General features: G+C 38.3%; 1 protein-coding gene across 5 annotated transcripts in view; it reads right to left on the bottom strand.

Moving 5' to 3' along the window:
- Positions 1-1,840: 1,840 nt before the first annotated feature.
- The window catches only part of NEDD4 (NEDD4 E3 ubiquitin protein ligase), a 133,588-nt gene continuing 112,708 nt past the window's right edge, over positions 1,841-22,720 (bottom strand). For all 5 annotated transcript variants that reach the window (XM_060618453.3, XM_060618454.3, XM_060618455.3 and 2 more), the window contains 16 exons: positions 21,237-21,437; positions 18,588-18,668; positions 18,312-18,366; positions 18,160-18,218; positions 17,047-17,112; positions 13,007-13,236; positions 11,942-12,063; positions 11,777-11,847; positions 10,210-10,305; positions 9,805-9,878; positions 9,421-9,481; positions 6,599-6,658; positions 6,409-6,516; positions 5,695-5,791; positions 2,466-2,538; positions 1,841-1,957 (listed from right to left, as the gene is read on the bottom strand). In XM_060618453.3, the coding sequence (XP_060474436.2) occupies positions 1,855-1,957; positions 2,466-2,538; positions 5,695-5,791; positions 6,409-6,516; positions 6,599-6,658; positions 9,421-9,481; positions 9,805-9,878; positions 10,210-10,305; positions 11,777-11,847; positions 11,942-12,063; positions 13,007-13,236; positions 17,047-17,112; positions 18,160-18,218; positions 18,312-18,366; positions 18,588-18,668; positions 21,237-21,437 (1,557 nt within the window). In that variant the 3' untranslated portion in view covers positions 1,841-1,854. The remainder of the gene's footprint in view (positions 1,958-2,465; positions 2,539-5,694; positions 5,792-6,408; positions 6,517-6,598; positions 6,659-9,420; positions 9,482-9,804; positions 9,879-10,209; positions 10,306-11,776; positions 11,848-11,941; positions 12,064-13,006; positions 13,237-17,046; positions 17,113-18,159; positions 18,219-18,311; positions 18,367-18,587; positions 18,669-21,236; positions 21,438-22,720) is intronic.

The following is a 22,720-nucleotide window of genomic DNA, read 5'->3' as shown; positions in this document are numbered from 1 at the left end:
TGACAACAGTCTTCCATGGCAATGAGGGTGGGTGTGATTGTTCTCCTTTGACGGATGAAAGAACAGGAGCCCAGAGACGTTAAGTAAGTTGCTTCAGTTTAAACAGTTGTTAAGTGATAAAACTCGCACTATATCTGGTAGTCTTGCCTGAATGCTGGTTAACTCAGGTGAAGACAAAACGCAGGGTGCACTGATCTAGAGGCATTTGGCAAGTGGGTTGGCTACTGTCACACTTGTACCTATTGTGTTGTCCAACTGAAACCAATACCAGCAGCACTCTTTTACAACTCTTGGAGTATATATATGTATTTAAGAAGACTCATAACATATATTTACAATTATTCCTAAATGACCAAGACACCATATTGAGAAATGGGTTGAACTTTCTGCAAGAGCACTTTCTGTATAATCTTTCTAATATACGTATGAAACATATAAATACAGTCTTGGCACACTTTATCTTTGCAGGTGCCCTGGGACACTTTCCCTTTTGCCTTTTGCTTCTCACCCCTCTTTTGATTGTTTAAAAATTCATTTACACATCTATAAGTTCCTTGAGGTGAGGACTGAGCTAGATATCTTTGAAGGTCTCGGCCCTGACCCCCAGGGGCCGGCACAGTGCCAAGCACACAGCAGGCATGCAGTAACACATTTGTTGAATGCATGCACGTGATGTCTACGTACTTCAATTTGGTTAAAGTAGGATCCTACTTGTAGCATTTTTCCTAAAGAGTTTTGCATTTAGAGTAAAACGTTATCATTTTCATAGTAAACAGTATTTTTAAAAAGCATAAGAAATATGGTAATAAATTTAATACAAATTGTGCATCATGACTATTCTTTGGTTATTTTTAACAAATTATTTGGTTTTTTGACTAAAGTGAAATACTAAAAATATAAAAATGCAACTATAGAAATTAGCTTAGTCTGTAAACATAATAAACCCTGTAAACATAGATTTACTACGTAATTGTGCAAGTGTAAAGAATGACTAGAAAAGTACTATACACTTAACTTAGTTCTTCAAGGCATACTTAGAAATACTGCTCTGTGGAGCTTTCGTTTAATGTTCCAAGAAGGAATTCTTTTCCCCTAAACGCGAAGGAGTGATGACCATGCTGATGAACCATGAGGATATACAGGAAAGGCAACGGAGTTAATACTCTTCACGTTCTGCAAATTTGAACTTGCTTCACGTATCTTACAAACCACCTTGTTTAGTAAAGCTACATGTTAACAAAAGCCAAATACTTTTAAAATAAAGAAGCAAACATTTTTTGTTTTTTGCAAGTGAGTCAGTTGACTAAAAGTATAGGTAACACACTTCCCAAGGGTCTTCCAAAAATCTGGGTGCTAAGGTGCGGCAGGAAGGTCTACAAAATAATAAAGAGCTGCAGGCAGCACTAAGTATATCGCAGTTTACTCCATTGTAAAGTGTTCTTTTCCAAATTTCAGTTTTCCTTCTCAAAAAGCATCACACTTTTCACACATGACACTTATCACAAATATTTCACAGTTATCATTTCAGTAGTTTAAGAAACAACTGCCTGGCCAATACTGTAAAAGAGGTAAATGTTAAGGACAGAACTCACTATTTCAGGCACACAGGACTTATATCCTAGAGTGTGAACTCTAAAGACAGAGAAACAGCTGTGTAAATGCAACACATTATTTAAGAGTGAATGAAATAATGGTAAGGCTGTCATACTATTTTTTCATATGCTTTTATATGATTTTTCCCCACTCTCTGGGAAGAAACAATGGCCCAGGTTTAGTAGTTCCCTGGAAAACCATAAGTCAAGATTTTGCTTATACAAAAGAGGCAGTGAAACACTCCAGATTGTTATTTGGAATCTAATCAACACCATCAAAACCCTGAGTGTTCTCAATTGCCATCTGAAGTTTATCCCATAATTCTTCAAATGATTCATAGGGTGGCAAGTCCAAGCGATTAAAGCTGAAAGAACAGAGAGGGACTGGTTACCAAGCTGACAGACCAAAAGTAATGGTGCTACTCATGACATGGTCAACAATGCTGGAAGACGTTTTATCATTGGGGAGAAGGAAGATACAGGACTGGACTGTAGCCATGCACTCATCCCATGATTCTTGGTCGTGTCCTGTCAAAACCACCTTGACTTCCAAATGTCTGGGTTCATCTGCTACTTTAATCTCCAAAAGGGAATGTTCCAGCTTCTCTTGGGATGGCCCATCCTTCATGCAAGGGAGGCAATATATGGTCAACAGCTGAGACTGGCCTCTCCAATGTTCACCTACCTGGACTTCAAGCCCAGGCCTACCTGGCAAAGATACACCTGTTCCTGGGTTGGTGTTTCTGCTTCCTCCATTGCTGCTGCTGCTGCTGCTGCAGCACAGAGCGGCTAGACCTTCTGTACCTAGACTATCTGTCACGGGAGCTTTACTCTCAGAAAACTCATTCTCTAAGTGTTTAAGAAACCACTTACCATGTATGGGCTCTTGGCAGCTTTTCAGGGGTACCCCACTGTTCAACTGTAAATGACTGTGGTCCATTTGAGCCTGTAAGGAAGAAGGGTTGCTCTGGTTTCACTCATTCTCTTATTTATTTATTTATTTATTTATTTATTTATTTATTTATTTTTGAGAGAGAGAGAGAGAGAGAGAGAGAGAGAGAGAGAGAGAGTGTGAATGGGGGAGGGGCAGAGAGCGAGGTAACACAGAATCCGAAGCAGGCTCCTGGCTCTGAGCTGTCAGCACATAGCCTGATGCGGGGCTCGAACTCAAGAACCGTGAGATCATGACTTGAGCCGAAGTTGGACGCTTAACCAACTGAGCCACTCAGGCACCCCTAGTTTCATTTATTCTTTATAGGAATCCCTAGAATTTCACAACTCATTTTTCCAATGTAGAACTTAAACATGCAGAGAACTAATCGAGTTTCTTTAAACTCGTAAGAAATTAAGGCTCTCCTACACTTGATGGCTTCATCGTCCAGACAGGAGATAAAGATTCCCCTCCATCAGCTCGTCTATGGCCACGGTGTCTCTCTGCCTCTAGGTAGTATGTCTGGTGGTATTTTTGCTGTTTCCTAGCTCTGTGTTTCCATATACCACCTCCTTCATAGGTACAAAGAGAAAATGAGTTATTTTCTTTCTTTTTTCAGTCCCACTAAAAAAAGCTTTATTTTTTTCTGATTATATAATCTCACGGCAAGAAAATTGAAGCAATAGAGAAAAATATAATGAAGGGTATAAAAATAACCTCAAATTCCACTATTAAATCTGATTTATTAGATCATGAATCGTTTTGTGCATGTGCATGCATGTGGAATTTTGTTTGCACGTGATCATGTTATCCATGCTACATTTTTGTTTTATCATGGACACTTTCAGACATTTTTTTTTCTTTGAAGTTTTCACTTAGCTCTTCCTTTCCCCAATTCTCAGCATCCTCCAACCACCCAGGTAATCAGTGTTAATAACTCATGTAAAACCTTCCATACTTTTCCCCATATCTTATAATCTATCCAATTATGTGTGTGAGTGTAATTGCCAGAAGCAGTACTAAGAATATTGGCTATTCTCAATATTAGTTTTCTCAAAAAGTATTGCTTTATACACACCATACATCACAATTATGTTCACAGTTAAAATGTCAGTACTTTAGTCATTGTTTTCCATAACATGGAATAATATATATTTCCCTGCCTCTTGATTCTCTCACCTTAACAATCCATTGCAAAAATTTCCTCTAAGTCAACCGATATAAACCTTACACACTTTTAATTGGCTAGATGATAGTGCATTATAATATTAACATTTTGAAGCAACTGCTACTTCTTTCTGAAAGTGCATAAGAATTTGTGTTATATTCTAATCAACCACCTCTGGCTCCATGTGTGGGATACTTCCCCCAAATTCCAAACAATTCATGAAATCGGTGGATGGCTGTAGGCCTGGACTGCCTAAGAGAGGGATGTGGAGCTAGACATGGAAGCGGGTGTTTGTCCTGCCTTGATCTTTCCCTACTGTAATTGGCTAAAGTGTAAGAAAAGAGAAAGGAAGGGAAGTCACGGGAAATCACTGCAAAGACAAATGCAAAGATATCTAACTAGGCAAGGAAGGGGCGTACTGGTTAGGGCAAAGCCCCATTCTTCTCAGGGTGCGCGGTAGCTCTAGGCGGGGAAGTGGCAGGTGCTTAACGGGTTCTGCAAACAAATATACGTGAAGCTTAAGGAGACCAGGTTTGCTGAGGAGGAGACCGACGGGGCTGGGGGTTAGTGATCCCATCAGACAGCGGCAGCTTTCTCTTTGCATGAAAAATTCAGCTCAGTAACTACTGACGCAGCAGTTCTGACTTGTCATTCCCAGAACAATTCTAAACTTCGTTGTTGCTCTGAGTGGGACTCTATCTGAGCTATACCTTCTCTGAAAGATATTCTTCTTAAAATCTTTAAAAGCAAGTAAATGTCATTTCAATAAATAGATATTCATTGATTTGAGAAAAGGTGATCTACATCAGAAACAGTAGGGTTTTTAAATGTTTATTTATTTTTGAGAGAGGGAGAGGAGAGTGGTGGGGGGAGGGGCAGAGAGAGATGGAGAGAAAGAATCCCAAGCAGGCTCTGCATTGTCAGCACAGACCCTGACATGAGGCTTGAACCCATGAACAGTGAGATCATGACCTGAGCTGAAATTGAGAGTTGGATGCTCAACTGACTCGGCCACCCAGGTGCCCCAGTGGTTATTTTTACAAAACACACCTCTAGTGCTATGAGATATATCAACTGGAAAACAGTTTGATAGGATCTGCAGAATTTCACTTTATAGTAACTATTTTGAATATGAAAGATATGTGCAGTCTTGTCACCAGTCCTGCCATTTCCTACAAAGCTGAGGAATAGTAGTTTCATGAGATTCTCTACCCTCTAATCACTACCACATATACATGCACCACACACACACACACACACACACACACACACACACACACACAGAGGCAGGCACAACACACAACCACGCACATCACACATGCCAATGCACATACACATGGATTCCATGATCAAATACATTTTGGAAACCCCTTTTTTTCATAGTAAAGATTCTGAACGAGTCCCAAAGAAATCTACTCAACTTTGTTTAGTCTAGTATTTCCCTCAAATGTATTTCCCTCTTTATTTTTTTTTTTTTTGTACACTTACTAACATTCTGTGGGACGTTACATGTTGCCCTAAATTATCACCCTACAGACAATGCTTTTTATGTGATGGAACATACAGTGGGAATCAAATTTAAAATTCAAGGTTGGAGGGGCACCTGTGTAGCTCAGTCGGTTAAGTGTCCAACTTTTGGTTTTGGCTCAGGTCATGATTTGATGGTTCGTGAGTTCGAGCCTGCTTGGGATTCTCTTTCTCCCTCTCTCTCTTTCTGTCCCTCCCCCCCCCCTCCAAATAAATAAATAAACTTTAAAAATATAAAATAAAACTCAAAAGTAGAAAGTAACTCGAGTCATTGTATGCTTTTTCCTTTGGTATCTGATTAGAAGGTGTGCGTATCTTCTGGTGTACTTCAGTGTGTCTGATTAAATCATCTAAGGATCTTAATTCTTTTTACTAAGCTAAATGTTTGCATAAATGATAGAAGCTTGAAAACTAATCAGCAATGAAAAGACAAGTGGCATCACTCCATTTTTAAGTGATCTATGGAAAATCCTTACCATATAGTTCCGCAAACCCATTCATAGGCACACGAGATGTGCCAGTGACAAACTGGAGTAATCGGATTCTTTTCTCTGAATCCATCATTAGAACAGCCTGAATAAGATAAAAACAGCATTTAGGAATATCACTGGAACAAAAGTAACACAACTATCCTGAAGAATGCTGTCAGAATTTTTGGTATTCATGATCAGTTATTAAATGTACACCTTTCTGTTAGTTACATTTATGTTTATGGGTGACTATAAAGTTTCTAAAACTTCACTTCCAAGGCTACATGGTACCTCGTTAGAATGAGATCACAGTCTTCTAATGAAGTGACAAAAATATCTTCTTGGATGTGAGTCACGGCTTTTTAAAAATTACATTTACTGATATTATTGAGTTGCATACACATTTCTCTATTAGATGGAAAATCACATTTAAAGGAGCCATGCAGGAGTCCCAGAGAATACACTGTAGGTTATTACAAGTGCTCTCAAACAGTTTCTAAGTTAATAAGGAACTAAGCACTCATTGCAGCTGTTACTGCCATTTACTACATTCTGAACACTTACTTATCTATAAATACCTATGGAGGTTGGAACTACACCCAGAAGGTAGACGTATACAAAACAACATCATCGATGTTATCTATGTGTAATCCACTAGTATGGTTAAACATGATTGAATCTATTGAAAAGTAATTTATGGAAACAGAAGCTTTCAATTACCTTCCAAAACCACTGTATCACTTGATGGTTCATACTGTAGCCATTTTTATACTTTGTGTGTTCTCTCCAGTCATTCACATCGACATCTCCCAATCCACACATAAGAAGCTACATAATAAGAAAAGTCAAACTGTAGACAAGAAAAATAATGAGTATAAAAATCCTGTTTTAAAGTAAGAATGTTTCTTACCTCTAGTTCGTTTTCATCGAAAATTTTGATGAGATCCTGTGGTATTAGTTCAAAAAATCCCTAGTAGAAAGAATGTATTTAAAAACCTGGTTAGCAGAGTTGATCCTCATTCTTATACTTCAGCTTCTGGGCTGTTACTGGAGAAATCCCACATCCACAGAGATCCCTACCACTACCCAGCCATGGCTTCTTAAGTTAACCAAGATTTCAATACTGGCAAGAAAATGTATGTGTCCACAGTCTGTTTTCTCTCACTGATTCCTCAAAGCAGCTGTTGTGAAACTTCCCCACATTTCCCAAGCCGCTTCCTTCTCTTCCATCCCTTCTTTACAGCAGATAATTTTTATTTGAAAGAGAACATAGGGGTGCTTATGGAATTCCCTCAGCCTTCTGCATTCCCACGTACGAACCAGCACCGAAATCCATTGTGGCCCCCTTCTCACTCAGTGGAGACGGGTACTGCTTTCTCTCTGTGCTTTATTTGCTTTCCCAAGGGGCTCATTTCACTAAACCTCCTTCCCTTTATTATCTCACTCCTTATGCATTTACATTTATTTAAGCCTATCTACCTTAAAAACACAACAAAAAAGCAAACCCGTCTTTCTTCTCCTTACTGCCAAGTTATTACACATTACTGAACCCACCTGCTCACCCTTGTCCCTGCCTCCACCCACTGCTATCTGACCTGCCCACCACTGCTTCCCTGAAGCTGTGCTGGAAAGAGTCAAAGACAGCTCTGGGGCTAACTCTGATAAACACTTTCTAGTTCTGTATCTTATTTGACTTATCCACACTATGATATTGTCGAACACACCTCTGTTCTTGAAACTTTGCCTGCTGTTGGTGGTTTTTCTCTTGTGTCTCTGTCTGCATTTGCTAATTTCCTTCAAAGTTTCCTTTCCTTTTTCTTTTTCTTAAAGCAATGTCTGGTCCAACTGAATTAGTCTCCAGGTCCAGGGTTATGACCCAGATATTGCTGTGTGTGTTTTTTTAAGTGTATTTATTTTGAGAGAGAGAGAGAGGGTGAGAGAGCGTATAAACAGGAGAGGGGTATAGAGAAGGGAGAGAGAGAATCCCAAGAAGGCTTTGTGTTGACAGAGCTGGGGCTTGATCGCGACCTGAGCTGAGATCAAGAGTCTGTCGCTTAACTGACTGAGCTACCCAGGTGCTCCGAAGTCTCCTTTTCTACTGCTCATTCCTTCAATGTTGGTGTTCCCACATCTCCACGGTGGCCATCTACTTTCGCTGTTCTTACCATTCTTTCCAATTTCCCGCCTTACCTAGTCCACAGCTCCAGTGCACATAAACAGATGATTCCCAAATCCATGCTGCCCCCCAGATCTCCATCCTTTAAAGCACACTAAGCTCCAGTTGTCCCTTTGGAATGCCATTCAAATACACACACGGCTATCTTACCACACCACCTTAGCTCCTGACTTCCTTTTTCTCACCTGGATCCCCGTAGCACCTTCCCATCTGGCCCTGCTGCTAGTCTCACCCATCTCTAACTCACTACCCACCACTTCCAGAATGGTCTAAAATGTAAATTGAATCCTGCTGTTTTACTGGAGAACAGCCTTTAATGCCACCTTCCTTCCCCTCATTCGCCTTCCACAAAAACCCCAAATTCCATCTGTTTTCAGTTTAGCAAAGAGACCCTTCATAACCTGCTATTGCTCAGCTTTCCAGCTTAGTTCTACCTCCTGCATCACCTCAACAGTGTTTGAATTGCTGGCATTTTCTCTAACATGTGCACAGTCTGTCTTATTGCCAGACTACATGTGCCATTCGTTGTGTTTAGAACACATTGCCTTCTTCTGTGCGGCTGGCCAGGTCCTCTAGGCCTTCCCTATCCCTTCCTGCACCTCCTCTTTCCCTTTTCCAGCTCTTCCCTGTGCTTACCAAGCACTTCAAGCTTGCCTCTGTCCACTTCACTCCAGATGCGCTGCCCTCTAAAGCAGGACCTATGTCTTTCTGCCTTGTGCAGCACCACATACATAGTGAGTGCTCGATACTGAATAAATTAAAAAAGTACTTGATGAATATGTAACAGAAGATTTTAAGTTAGTTTAAGAAATGAGTGCACTGACAATAGCCTAAATGTCCACCAATGGGGGAAATTTAAATAATTTACGAATTTACATTATGAATAAAATGCACCCCAAGCACAAGGAAGGGTAGTTATGCATCTTGACATGTAAGGATCTCCAATAAATATTTGATAAGAGAAGAAAGCAAGTCACAAACCAACATGTATAGTGTGATCCCGTGTAGGAAAATAGGTGGCATATTCCACTATCCCTACAGCAGTCTTTTTTTTTTTTTTTTAATGTTTGAGAGAGAGAGAGAGTGCGAGCAGGGGAGGAGCAGAGAGAGAGAGAGGGAAGATCCAAAGCAGGTTCCATGCTGTCACCGCAGAGCCTGATGTGGGGTTCGAACTCAAAAACCATGAGATCCTGACCTGAGCTGAAGTCAGAGGCTTAACTGACTGAGTCACCCAGGTGCCCCTCCCTACTCCCCACTCTTGACTCTTATTCACCTAAGATTGCTTAAGATGCAGCAGTCATGACTGGGAAAAGATGAGAAGTGGGGACTGACATGAAGGGGGATTGTCAATGTTAACTGTATGCACTTCTTCAATGACTGAGTTTTAACACTGAACATCTGTCCATTTTAATATTTTTAATATAAAAATATAATGAAAAATTATTTTTAAAAGCCAGTCATCTATTAATTCTTCCCAGACATGGTGGGCCCCAATACTTGAAACTTCTGAATTTTACTTTAAAATTACAGAAGAACAAACGAAAGTAAATGAATACCTCTTTAAAAGCAGCCATTTGCTTCTGGATTCGGTTTACAAATCGCCACTGTATTACAAGACTAAAAAGAAACAAAACATTTCATTTTTTTCACATGAACCAAGGAAAAAATTTAAGATATATTTATTCCAGCTGGAAACAAAATAAATAAATAAATAAATAAATAAATAAATAAATAAAGGCTAGGTAAGCCCAAGGCAAAAAAGTGATTATGAATGGATAATATGGCATTGTAATAGAAAGAGAAAAAAGAACACTGAGACTCTGGTGATGAAGGAAGAAAGAGAAAGAAGATACAAAAGGTCTTCCCACAAAGAACTACAAAGTTATTTCCAGTAAAGTATTTATTAAATATAATAAAATACTTACTAACAAAATACTTACTAAATATATTCCTTTTTGTTCTTGTTGGTGACAACAATTTCGGATCCACCAATTTTCAACTCATGTTGATGTGTCTGAAATTAAGCATGATATCTTGATATGTTATTTTAGTGAAAAAAATAAAATATACATATCATAGTTATACCAGAAACACAGTGTTTTAAATTAAATCCATTCACAAGCTAAGAAAACTTAAAATATTAGTTTTACTAAAATAAACATGGAATGAGTCAAATGTCAAAGAAAGCAGAAATTCTTGCTGAGACAGCTTTTGTTACTGGAAAATAAATTTAAAAACAGAGCACAGAAATGTGTTCAGAATATGAATTATTTAACTTCTAAACTTGAGTTATAACAGTTGTTGCAAAATTTATGGACCATTTTAATTAATCAAAATTTACAAACCTGTCCAAAAAGTTCTTCATCTATGACAAACCTGAGGTCCAGTTCTGTTGGATCATTTTCAAGAATCCATCTTAGTGAATTGTAATACTCACTATCCTAGATGAGGAAATTGCATATTTAAAATTTGTACATAACAAGAAAACCCATGAACCTGGAAACAAAGTATGCTGAGGGTCTGAACACTTGGACAAAAGATGAAAAGTCAGTAGGACATCTTTTCCTATACACACGTGATATAAAAAGAATGCAGTAACTAGAGAGAGAGAGCACGAGCGGAGAGGGGCAGAGAGAGGGAGGGAGAGAGAATCCCAAGCAACCTCTGCACTGTCAGCATAGAGCCCAATGCAGGGCTCAAACTCACAAACCATGAGATCATGACCTGAGCCGAAATCGAGAGTCAGACGCTTAACCAACTGAGCCATCCAGGTGCCTCTGAGTGATGCCCAGTTTGAAAGTTTGAAAATCTATTTCTATGTAGCAGCAGTGGAGGTACAGATTTTATTATCCAGTTGAAGCGTCAAATAAAATGGTTTTCTGATGAGTACTAACTTCCATGGATACCCAGGAGCACTTAGCACCTTTCTCATATGGCCAATTGAGAGTCTGTTTAAGAAGCTATGAGCAAGTTGTTATGCATACCCGGCCCAAGTTAAAGAAAAACCTCAAATTAAATACAGAACCTCAATTAGACAACTCAAATAACCAAAATCTTATGAGTCATAAGGAATTACACCATCCACCTTGATAAGGTATCCTAAGAAAGGAATCAAAAATGTACTTGGTACCCAAGAAGAGATCTTGGAATCCATGTGTACACACAGTATATGAGGCTATTCAGTACAGGTAGCAAGGCTATAGTCAGGGCTTTAATCCTTAGGTTTCCATTTCTTTATAGTGGCCTAACCACAAGGACTGCCATTTTGAAAATATACGCCATTTATCATAAAAGATCACAGTTCAAATGTTGATGCAAGAAATACATAAACTTGTTGTATATAGCACATTGAAGTAATTAGGGAGAAGTTACTGATATTGTAACATTATTTGAAATGCATCAAAAAACAAAAAAAGATGGATTGATGGACACATGGGGGAACTGATGGATAGATATGTAATAAAATAAGCCAAGTATGGAATCTTGGCGGTGGAGCACATATGTCCACTATAAAAATTTTTTTAAATATTTATTTTGAGAGAGAGAGAGAAAGAGAGAGAGAGAGCGCTTAAGTGGGGGAGGGGGGGAGAGAGAGGGGACAGAGGATATCAAGCAGGCTCTGAGCTGACAGCAGTGAGCCTGATGTGGGGCTCAAACTCAGGAAACATGAAATCATGACCTGAGCCGAAGTCAGATGCTCAACCAATTGAGCCACCCAGGTGCCCCTGTCCACTGTAAAATTTTTAAACTTTTATTATGTGTTAGAAAATTTTCATAACAGAATGCTGGGGAAAATACGTGTTTATAATTTAGAACACGATAATCTTAATTTCATCATTAAATTCTAACTTTAAAATAACCAGTTGCTTGTTAAATCATACTTTCTCCACATTATAAGTGAAAAAGACATACCACTGATTCCATATCATGAAGTGTTATTGGTTTGTGTAGCATCATCTTGTAAAATGGGCGGATGAAAAAACCTTTCAAAAAAATAAAATATATTGAAAAATGATTACCAAATGAAAGAAATAAGATAATTTTACTTAAAAAAAAAGTTTTATGCTTAATACTAACCATCCAACAGTTTGCCATGATAAACTGCCATTCCCGCTACCCGGCCAATAAACTTGAAGTAAGAGAGGTGATCCTCATTACACAATCCAGAGTTTGGATTTATCTGCAGGGTATAATTATCCCTGTAAAGACAGCCACATTTAAATGCTCCTCTCCACACTTCATATAAAAATTTTAATATGACAAATAATTATAAATTAGCTCTCTCTTTTTGGAGTTGTTTACTTCTATTAGAACCACATTAGACCACTGGATTTAATGGTTTTAAAAATAGTCATTTCTGTCAAAGGGTGGAAACAACCCAAATGTTCATCAATAGAAGAATGGATACACAAAATGTGGTATTCCTCTCATGTAATGGGCCTCGAAAAGAAAGAAAATATGCTATGCTGTGGATGAACCTTAAATACATTATGCTGATGAAATAAGTCAGTTACAAAAGGAAAAATACTGTATGATTCCACTTAAATGAAGTAACTAGAGTAGTCAAATTCACACAGAGGCAGAATGGTGACTTCCAGGGAACAAGGGAATTAGTGTTTAATGGGTACAGTTTCAGTCTGGGATGATGAGAAAATTCAGGAGATGGATGGTGGTGACAATTGCACAACCTTGTGAAGGTGCTTAATGCTGCTAAACTGCACACTTAAAATGGTTAAAATGGTAAATCTCATGTTATGCATATTTTACCACAGTTTTTTACAGAGTTATTTCTGAAACAACATTAGTTATAGTCTCCCCTTTCTGGCACATTGTAACACACATTTCCTTGCATCATAGAACGTCTTTGTTACTTTCATTTTTTTTTTTTAATTATATTTTAAGGAGGGCGTGAGCAGGGGAGAGGAGGAGAGAGAGAAGCGAGCAGGGGAGGGGAGCAGAGAGAGAGGGAGAATCCCAAGCAGGCTCCACCTACAGTGCAGAGCCTGATGCGGGGCTCTTCTATCCCATGACCCCAGGATTATGACCTGAGCTGAAATCAAGAGTTGGATGCTCAACCGACTGAGCCACCCAGGTGATTTTTTTTTCTGTCATTGTGAATACAGTTATTGTGAAGATACTTACGTAGCAGAATATTCAAACAACCCATAATAAGGGTTAAACATTTCCTTTGAGATCAAGAAGAACCATTCTCTGGCCACTCCTCCATAATCTAATCCCTTTTCACCATCGAACTCAATCCACAGTCTAGCCTTGAGAAAATCTGCTCTCTTGACACCCATAATTCTCCGGTAAGAGTCCTCAAGGACAGTTGCACGGCGAAGTTTCATTTCAAATTTGTTTGGAATGTCATTCTGAAAACCCAGAGAAGAGAGACGTATGCTTTAAATCAATTCAACATGATGGCAAATTTATTTCTCATGGAAATAAAATCATTGTGTTCTACCTTGTGCCCAAGACCCTTTATTAGGGAACACATGACTAGGAATATCGCCTCATATTTCCTTTATGGTATAAAAGAATTCACACATTTTTCTCTAATTACATAACAATATAGACTTTTGATTTTTATACTGGAAGAGGCAGTTACTGATAGTGGCAATAATGCTCACAATGAAGGCATTTCATGAGCAGTCGTTTCTATATTAAGTTCCAATACCATCCTGCGACCTACAGTCTAGCCAATGCCTGCTATTTGCTGCCTGCCCGTTGGTTCAGGGTTTTTCCCAACCTCCACCTTTCTTCCTTGGAGCCTCTCCTGCCACACTCATTAATAGGCACTAACATTTACAGACTGTCCCAGGCATGGTTCCCAGCATTTTAATGGGTGAACTCATTTACTCCTCATAACAACACAATGAAGAAGCTATTAATATGATCTCCATTTTATAGATGAAGAAACTGAAGACAGAAGTTAAGAAAGTCTTAGCTCTCAAGTCTCTGCTGTCTCATTGATTTTTTTGTATGTCCTTTTCTTATGTGACAAATGTAGATAACTATGCTTTTAGGCAGATCTTACTGTAAATTTTATAAAAAGATATATGAATATTTCACTCTTGAGTGCTTTGTGAACAATGTGCAGGTGGAAACCCATAAGAGAAAATTTTGTCACTTCAAAAAAAGGCAAGAGAGTTTATTCTAATGGAAAAAAAATCAATTTCACTCTTAAGATGTTTAGGGAAAATGGAAAGCCCTACAGAAACATAGTAATATAGGCAGTTTTTATAAGCAATATGAGCATAATATAGGCAGTTTCCTCTGCTGCTTACGCACTTAAAAATAAAGGCAATATTGGAGGAAAACACTTTTAGATTAGACACTAGGCATCTGTGCAGCCTAGCATTTACTGAGGGACTGCTCTTGGGCAGCCGCATGCTCTGGGCCAGACCGCATGCTATGTAGCTATGGTAATGGGGATGGGAGGTAAAAAGAATAAAAATGTGGTATAAGATATGGTTCCTTCCTCAAGGAGTTTATAATCCAGTTTGCGTGTGAGAAACAAATGTAAATGTTACTAATCCTGAGACTTGGAAGAGTAAGAAAACTGCTAATAATAAAGATATAAGCCATGTTTGGTGGGACCTAAAAGACTGAGCTATATTAATTGCAAGGGAGGTGATCCAGGAGGCTTTAAGAGCAAGTCCTGACTAGAGGGAGAGGGAGAGGGAGGGAAGGCCTGAGGAGCAGCAGGCCAAGGGAAGAGCACACAGGGGAGTCTCATGTATTTAACAGCGAGAGGGAGCAGAAAGGAGGGAAGGGGTTGCAGTGAGAAGAGAAGGTGAAAAGTCACCTGGGGTCAGAGTGTAGGAAGCAGGGGTGCTGACTGGGAAAACTGCTGAGCAGGGGGTTGCAAGATCAGATTGTTCTCAGAGGCTGACGGGGTGGAGTAGAGGGTGGTTTTAAAAGGAGAGACAATGGGTGCCTGGGTAGCTCAGTGGGCTAAGCATTGGACTCTTGATTTCAGCTCAGGTCATGATCTCACAGTTTGTGAGTTCAAGCCCCACAGTGGGCTCTACACTGACAGAGTGGAACCTGCTTGGGATTCTTTCTCTCCACATCCCTCTACCTCTCCCTCACTCCAGCTTGTGTGCTGTCTCTCAAAATAAACTTAAAAAAAAATTTTGGGGGGGTAAAATAAAAGGAGAGAGAAGAGGCACACCAATCAGTTAAGGACCCTGAAACAGACCCTGTGAGAGAGGGAGGGCAATGGAAGAGACAGACGGCAGGAGGAGCAACTTCCCTGTTTGGGCTGAGTAGTGGACCAGAGTGTGGATTCTGGGGTCAGGGTCTGGTGTTCAAATCCCAGCTCCATTTCACATATCTTTTCTAGGATTAATTTCCTCATCTGTAAGTTGGGACAATAATAATAGTCATCCCATGGAGCTGTTTCAGAACTTAATGGGATAATGCATTTCATGTGCTTAGTTGGTATCTGGTGCGTGGTGAGCTCAATAATGATTAGCCACCCTTGTTCCTAACTAACGAGATGGTAAGAGGAAAAGGTTAAAGACAACTCAGGGCTTTGTAGCGATAGTTTTTAAACATTTTTATTTGTTTTGTGTTCTGCTCTTTTGCTGTAACGTGTCTGATACGAATTTTATTTTTTAAATCCTACTAGGGACTTTTTGATAAACTAAGGATGCAGGTTCTTAGACTCTTCCTCATGCTCTTGAGTCTCTCCTTCTGGAATAACTCCATGTTTCTTAACCTTTCTTTCATGTTTTTATCTCTTTATATGCCTTTGTTGCATTCTGGGTAACTTTCTCTCTTAATCACCAATATATGTAATTTTGATCAAGCACACGAACTGTGGAGCTAGACCACTTGTCTGGCTTTGCCACTAATTACCATGGGACTTGATCACATTACCAAATCTCTCTGTGCCTCAGTTTAGTCACCTACAAAATGTGATAATAACAGTCCCTTCCTTATACAGTTAGTATAGATTTTACATGAATACATGTAAATTGCTAAGAAGAATGTCTGATATGCAGTGAGAGCCTAATAAGTATTACTGCTTTCATTGTGGTTTCTGTGTTCTGTGACCTGTTTATGAAGGCTTTGTTCCATATCTCCTGCTGCCTGGAAGACATCAACAGTTAGATACTGTAATATATTTGAAAGAGTTCAGAGTGGCAAGTGGAGAAGCTAGAGCTTCTATTCTATCAGCACATTTTCATTAAGAGTGAAAATATTTACCAGACCAATAGATCAACAGTCTTAATATCCCAAAGAATTTTAAGAAGCAGAAGACAAATTTCCAGAGGAATTTTTACACAGTCAGTATTGAAGATGAGTTTAAAAAGTTGCTGATGTTTTAGGCTTTAATTAAGACACAAAATATTTTCACTAAACAACTATTATATTTCATTCTTTGTTAAGTTTTGGATGAAAAAATCTGTGGTAGCAGACCCACCATCTTGAATCTTTGGAAAAGCAGGCTTCCGGCTTAGAACACAAGAAAGTGTAACCCAATATAGCCACCTAGTGGCAGTATTCCTAAACTGCAGGGAAAGGGGAAAAGTATGAGCAAATTAGAAAGGCATTACAAAACGGTCATCACCAACAGAAATGAAATAGATGGGCAGATGATGAGTTTAGTTCCAAATATTAAATTTGTAGTGATGGAAAAAAAAGTATACTAAACACATCTGATAAGCAGAAGGAGACCAGCAACAAGAGCACTGTTTCAATCACAGTTGTATTTTCAAATTTTGAAGAGGTAGGTTGTATCTGAAGTTGTAGGGAATGAATAACTGTCACTGGAAAACAACAGTCCAAGCAGAAAAGGAATCTAGAGAGCCCTCCTACACAATCAGAGACCAGGCTGCGGGATCATCTCCTGAACTGCTCTTGCTCAGATTGAATCCCAAGCTCCACAAACCCCACTAGGAAACCAGGTTAGAGCTCTTTAAGAGCAAACTTTAATACTATTGTTCTATATTACAAGATATCTTGAAAAATAAGGAAACACAATATAATTGTGGTCTCTAATGACATGTAACATTGAGTAGTCAAGAAAAAGCAAGGTTTCCACATAAGAAACTATTCAAAGTTGTTAAAATAGAGAATAAATTCTCTATTTTTACTTTTAAAAGTGCATGTCCCACACTTTCAGTGTACAGAACAATCATTCCCAAGAACTCAATATAAATATAACTAACCTGCTTCTTCAACTTTCTTCGGAAGAACTCATACTTTCTTTTGTAATCCCTGGAGTAGGGCACTGCCTTGAGTTGAAAATTTTGGAAAAATAAAAAAGGTTTAGGTTGTTTTTATTCTGGAACAATTTTAAAAGTTCCCCTCTGGATATTTTATGAACATAAGTTAAAGGCATTAAAAGAGAATATTTGGAAAGAAAAAGTTTAATTTGCAGAAAAACAAATACAAAACTTTAAAAATTTTAATTTCTCTGTTTAAGATTAAATTGTATTCAGCAATTCCCACGGCTGTAATTTTCATCATGCAATATTCTTGAAATGCAAAAAGCCAGAAACAGGAAATTTCTTCCAAGTAGAGAAATATTAGAAATGAAAATTTCCATTTCTAAAGAGACCTTCAAAGTGATTTCTCCATTAAGGGAACAATTTGAAAAATGTACTTTTTCCTTGAACTCTGAGGAGTTGCCTTTTTTACCCATTATTTAAAAAGACTAAACATGGAGACTAAAGAGTAGTCTGAAAGAACAGGATATTCAATTTCACTTGTTTTTGTGAACTAGAAAATAATGAAGATCTCAAAACTAAAAATGGAATAAGTAGCTATATAAAAGAAGAAAATGACTCTCTTATCATTAAACTGACTGAAGAGCAGTATAAACATCATACACAATAATATTTATACTTAAATGTAAGTATTTTATATGCCAGTGTTTACAGTAATTTCTACCAAAAAGTTCAAGACACGCCTTTGGAGTTGGTAGGGTGCTGTCTACTTTCTCCCCTGGCACATTCTTGGCTCCTCTCTGATCTGCTGAGGATTGCCAACATTCTCTTTCAGGCAGTGGCAAGTACCAGCCTGAGGACAGGGGCCGACTGCCTTGGCATTTGACTACCTAGTCTCCTCACTAGTCTCCTAAGTGTATTGAAAGGGTAAGGACAATGAGTTTATACCTCTTTTCAAACCATTGAAACCTGGAGTGGGGGTGGTGGGAGAGGACAGAATTGCAGACGTGTTTTCCTCTCAAAGTCTGTAGGATTATGTCCTTGACCATTCACCCTTGAAAAGACAGGTGAGAGGACAATCCCATCAGAGCATACCCATATAAAGAGACTTACTGGTCCAGTTATTGCTACATTCTGCAACCGGGGATCTTCCCATTGTGTTCTTTTTATATCTGAAGAAGGTGAGAAAAAACATGTTGTTTATTAACTTGTGCAACATTCAATACTACAAAAAATAATGTAATAAAAAATCCTATTGCACATACTGTGATTAATATAGAAGATTCTTCCATCTGTATGAGTTCTTTCTTCCCATCCTGGCTATAATGAAGAATGTATTTCAATTATTTTAGAAAAGGGTTTTAGATGTATGGGCAAAAAAACAGCATTGGTTACACAGTTAATTTCCATATTCCATTCTTCATAGAAGGCATCAACACTTTAAAATAACATTACTTATAGTTGTGAAAGAACTACTGTATTCCAAAATACGAAACGCTGGAGACAGCCAAGTTAGATGGCTAGCAGTTCTACAAACTTACAGGTAAAGGCCCCAGATCGTTGGAAGAATCAAGTGATGTCTTTCCTCTCAGATGAGCTGGAATTTTCAGTCTTGGATCTTCCTTTTTTTGTAGAGTAAATAAAGAAAACAACACACACACACACACAAATTTTAAAATCAAGGAAGTCAATCTGTTAATATATTTTCTAATGCCAATTGATATTTAAGATATTCTCTTTTAAAAGTCTACTTTTACTTCATTTGCTGCATCTGTGAAATGATAGTTTAGCCTATCATTACAAAGCTGTAATCAAGACAGCATGGTATTGGCACAAAAACAGACACATAGACCAATGGAATAGAATAGAGACTCCAGAATTGGACCCACAAATGTATGGCCAACTAATCTTTGACAAAGCAGGAAAGAATAGCCAATGGAAAAAGGACAGTCTCTTTAACAAATGGTGCTGGGAGAACTGGACAGCAACATGCAGAAGATTGAAACTAGACCACTTTCTTATACCATTCACAAAAATAAACTCAAAATGGATGAAGGACCTGAATGTGAGACAGGAAACCACAAAAACCCTAGAGGAGAAAGCAGGATAAAACCTCTCTGACCTCAGCCGCAGCAATTTTTTACTTGACACATCTCCAAAGGCAAGGGAATTAAAAGCAAAAATGAGCTTTTGGGACCTCATGAAGATAAAAAGCTTCTGCACTGCAAAGGAAACAATCAACAAAACAAAAGGCAACCAACGGAATAGGAAAAAATATTTGCAAATGACATATCAGACAAAGGGCTAGTATCCAAAATCTATAAAGAACTCACCAAACTCCACACCCAAAAAACAAATAATCCAGTGAAGAAATGGGCAGAAGACATGAATAGACACTTTTTTAAAGAAGACATCCAGATGGCCAACAGGCACGTGAAAAGATGCTCAATGTTGCTCCTTATCAGGGAAATACAAATCAAAACCACACTGAGATATCATCTCACGCCAGTCAGAGTGGCTAAAATTAACAGCTCAGGAAAAACAGATGTTGGCGAGGATGTGGAGAAATGGCAATCCTCTTGTACTGTTGGTGGGAATGCAAACTGGTGCAGCCAATCTGGAAATCAGTGTGGAGGTTCCTCAAAAAAATTAAAAATAGATCTACCCTATGACTCAGCAATAGCACTGCTAGGAATTTACCCAAGGGATACAGGAGCGCTGATGCATAGGGGCACTTGTACCCCAATGTTTATAGTAGCACTTTCAACAATAGCCAAATTATGGAAAGAGCCTAAATGTCCATCAACTGATGAATGGATAAAGAAGATGTGGTTTGTATATACAATGGAATACTACTTAGCAACGAGAAAGAATGAAATATGGCCTTTTGTAGCAACGTGGATGGAACTGGAGAGTATCACGCTAAGTGAAATAAGTCAGGCAGAGAAAGACAGATACTACATGTTTTCACTCATATGTGGATCCTGAGAAACTCAACAGAAGACCAGGGGGGAGGAGAAGGGGTAAAAAAAAGTTACAGAGAGGGAAGGAGGCAAACCATAAGAGACCCTTAAATACTGAGAACAATCTGAGGGTTGATGGGGGGTGGGGGAGAGGGGAAAGTGGGTGATGGGCATTGAGGAGGGCATCTTTTGGGATGAGCACTGGGTGTTGTATGGAAACCAATTTGACAATAAATTATATTTAAAAAAATTAAAAAGTAGAAAGAAAGAAAGAAAGAAAGAAAGAAAGAAAGAAAGAAAGAAAAAGAAAGAAAGAAAACCTATCATTCCCAGGATACAATATTCAGTTCTCAGATCTCAGAGTAGGATCAGTGTTAAAGCTTCACCTCCATCACAGAAACCATCCAGAGTACTTTGCCCTACTCTTTAGGGATTGTGTCACTACATAGGGTTCTTCTCTAAATAATAACTGCTGAATTAAAGAGGCATTAAACTAAACCACGTGTTATTTCTGAGGCCCTGAGCATGCTTTTTGGCACCTGTCAGTGTTAATTTATTAATATTTTTTTCAAGCTAGGAAGGTAAGCTCAAAAAGGTTATTAAAGTCAATTCAAATTGCTGAAAAAAGAACAAAATTCAATTTGTTTGGGTTAATTTATATACATTATTGTTTTAATATGATTTTATTACATAATTTATTAAAATATTTTAGTTTCATTAAGGTACTTGGGTCTTTTAAGTAAATTAACCAAAATCTAGTCATCTGTTCCTGATTTTCCGTAAGTTTTCTATTAGTGGTGAACCAACTGCAATAAAACTTTAAGGCTTATCTTCAAATAAAACTACTATTCTACCTAGCCTCCCCAAGGTTTTCTTGGGGAGAAATTTAATTCCCCAAGGAATTAAATGAGATATGGGTTCAAAAGTACTTTGGAACTACAAAGCAACATATAAAGGTAAAGGATTATTACTAAATATCTTCCTAAGGTTTAATGTCTAGTGAATTAAAAACAAAACAGGAAGTGTGTTTCCATGACAATCCCTAAAAATATTAAAAATGGGCATAAATATATCTTGAGAAGAAATAATACTGTTAAGAATTCAGCATATCTTAAAATGAACAGTAGGAAATGTAGGTTATATTAATGTACCCTAAAGGTTATGGAGAACTGTACATAAGAGTTAAGACTGTTGTTCTAAATTCAAACTGGAGAGTATTAAAGTTACCCAGGTAGTGGTTTTCGTGTTGTGGTCGATAAAGAAAGGCCTCCCATTTGGTGCATGCCGGACTTCCCAGCCTTTAGGAAGGAATCCTTGCTCCATTTCAGCTGGCTGGGTCACCTGCTGTGCTGAATCACTCGGGAGGACCTGTGGTTGAGGGCGTGTGGCACCCTGGCCGGGCTGCAGCTGACCTGTCTCCACGGCGGCCTAGCACATTAATTAAGTCATGTTGTCATGTTTTCCAGAGAACACACAAATAGCTGTGGTTAAAAGGGAACAACCTGCAAACATAGATCTAAACACTACAGACTCACTTTTCTCCTAAAATGTTTTGTCAAACTTTGTTTTTAAAATAACTTTTATAATTTCTCAGCTAATTCTTGAGCAGTAAGATGGTGGTCACAGTCCAAGTCTGTACTGAGGAAGCTAGGTCAGAGGGATGTGACCCAACTGCAAGGGAAGCCATGGTGCCAGTTAGAGGAGGTTGTCTCCGCTTGCCCAAAAAACGCACAAAGTGGGGGATTCCCCATATGTAGAAGTGGCTTTGAATGCTGGGCACACAAAATGAATGGCAAATATCCACTGTAGAAATGGATAACGGAAAAGTAACATATTCATATGATGAAATATTAGGCAGTTGTTAAACACACTGGATCGATATGTAAAACAGCAGGGATAGGATTTTAAAATAATGTTGCACAAAAAAAAGATTTAGAGTTATGTCATAGGACATCTTGGCAAAATTTGAAACACAGGAACATAAGCACTACTTTGCACTGATTAGTTCTCTATGTAAGTGTGTGGAAGAGACTGGAAGAACTGTGTGAGGACAAGGCAAGAAGATGGAAGTCTGCAGCCCAGAGGTGGGCCCTCACCAGGACCCATCATGCTGCACTCTCAGCTCAGCCTCCCAGCCTCCCAGCCTCCCAGCCTCCAGAACTACGAGAAAGAAATTTCTGTTTGTTTAAGCCTAAATAAATAAATAAATAAATAAGTAAATAAATAAATAAATACTGGAAGAATACCCAACAGACTTAATATGGTGTTCCCTCTGGGTAGTGGGACCAAGTGTTTGGCTAAAATGAATTTAGTTTTTTATCTGTAAGATTTTATTTTAAGAATTAAAATGTCTAGAAATAAATATGGTAATTTGTTAATGCTGGTAAATTCTGGGTGTTAAGAAGATGGGTGTTTGCCCGTTTATTCTCTGTACTTTTCAGTGTTAAAAAATTTCTCAGTAAGAGAAATGGTGATAAGATAAAATAAACTTTAAAAAAAGATAAAATAAACTTTTTTCTAAACACTTACAAGGAAATATCACCAAAGGCATTTACTGTTGGCAGGACAAAGTGTCATCGTCACAAATTTCTTAAACGGGTCCTAATCATCACTAAGATTATCTTTTAGCAAAATAATGGTCTTTAAGCATTCGAATAACAAAATGACCCAATCAACCCAAATAATTTTGATCATCAATCTGCCCTTTTATT

This window comes from Panthera onca, chromosome B3 (genome assembly GCF_046562875.1).
Source record: "Panthera onca isolate mPanOnc1 chromosome B3, mPanOnc1 haplotype 2, whole genome shotgun sequence".
NCBI classification, from domain to species: Eukaryota; Metazoa; Chordata; class Mammalia; order Carnivora; family Felidae; genus Panthera; species Panthera onca.
Note: the sequence above shows the minus strand (reverse complement) of the source record. Positions and strands in the feature narration are given on the sequence as shown.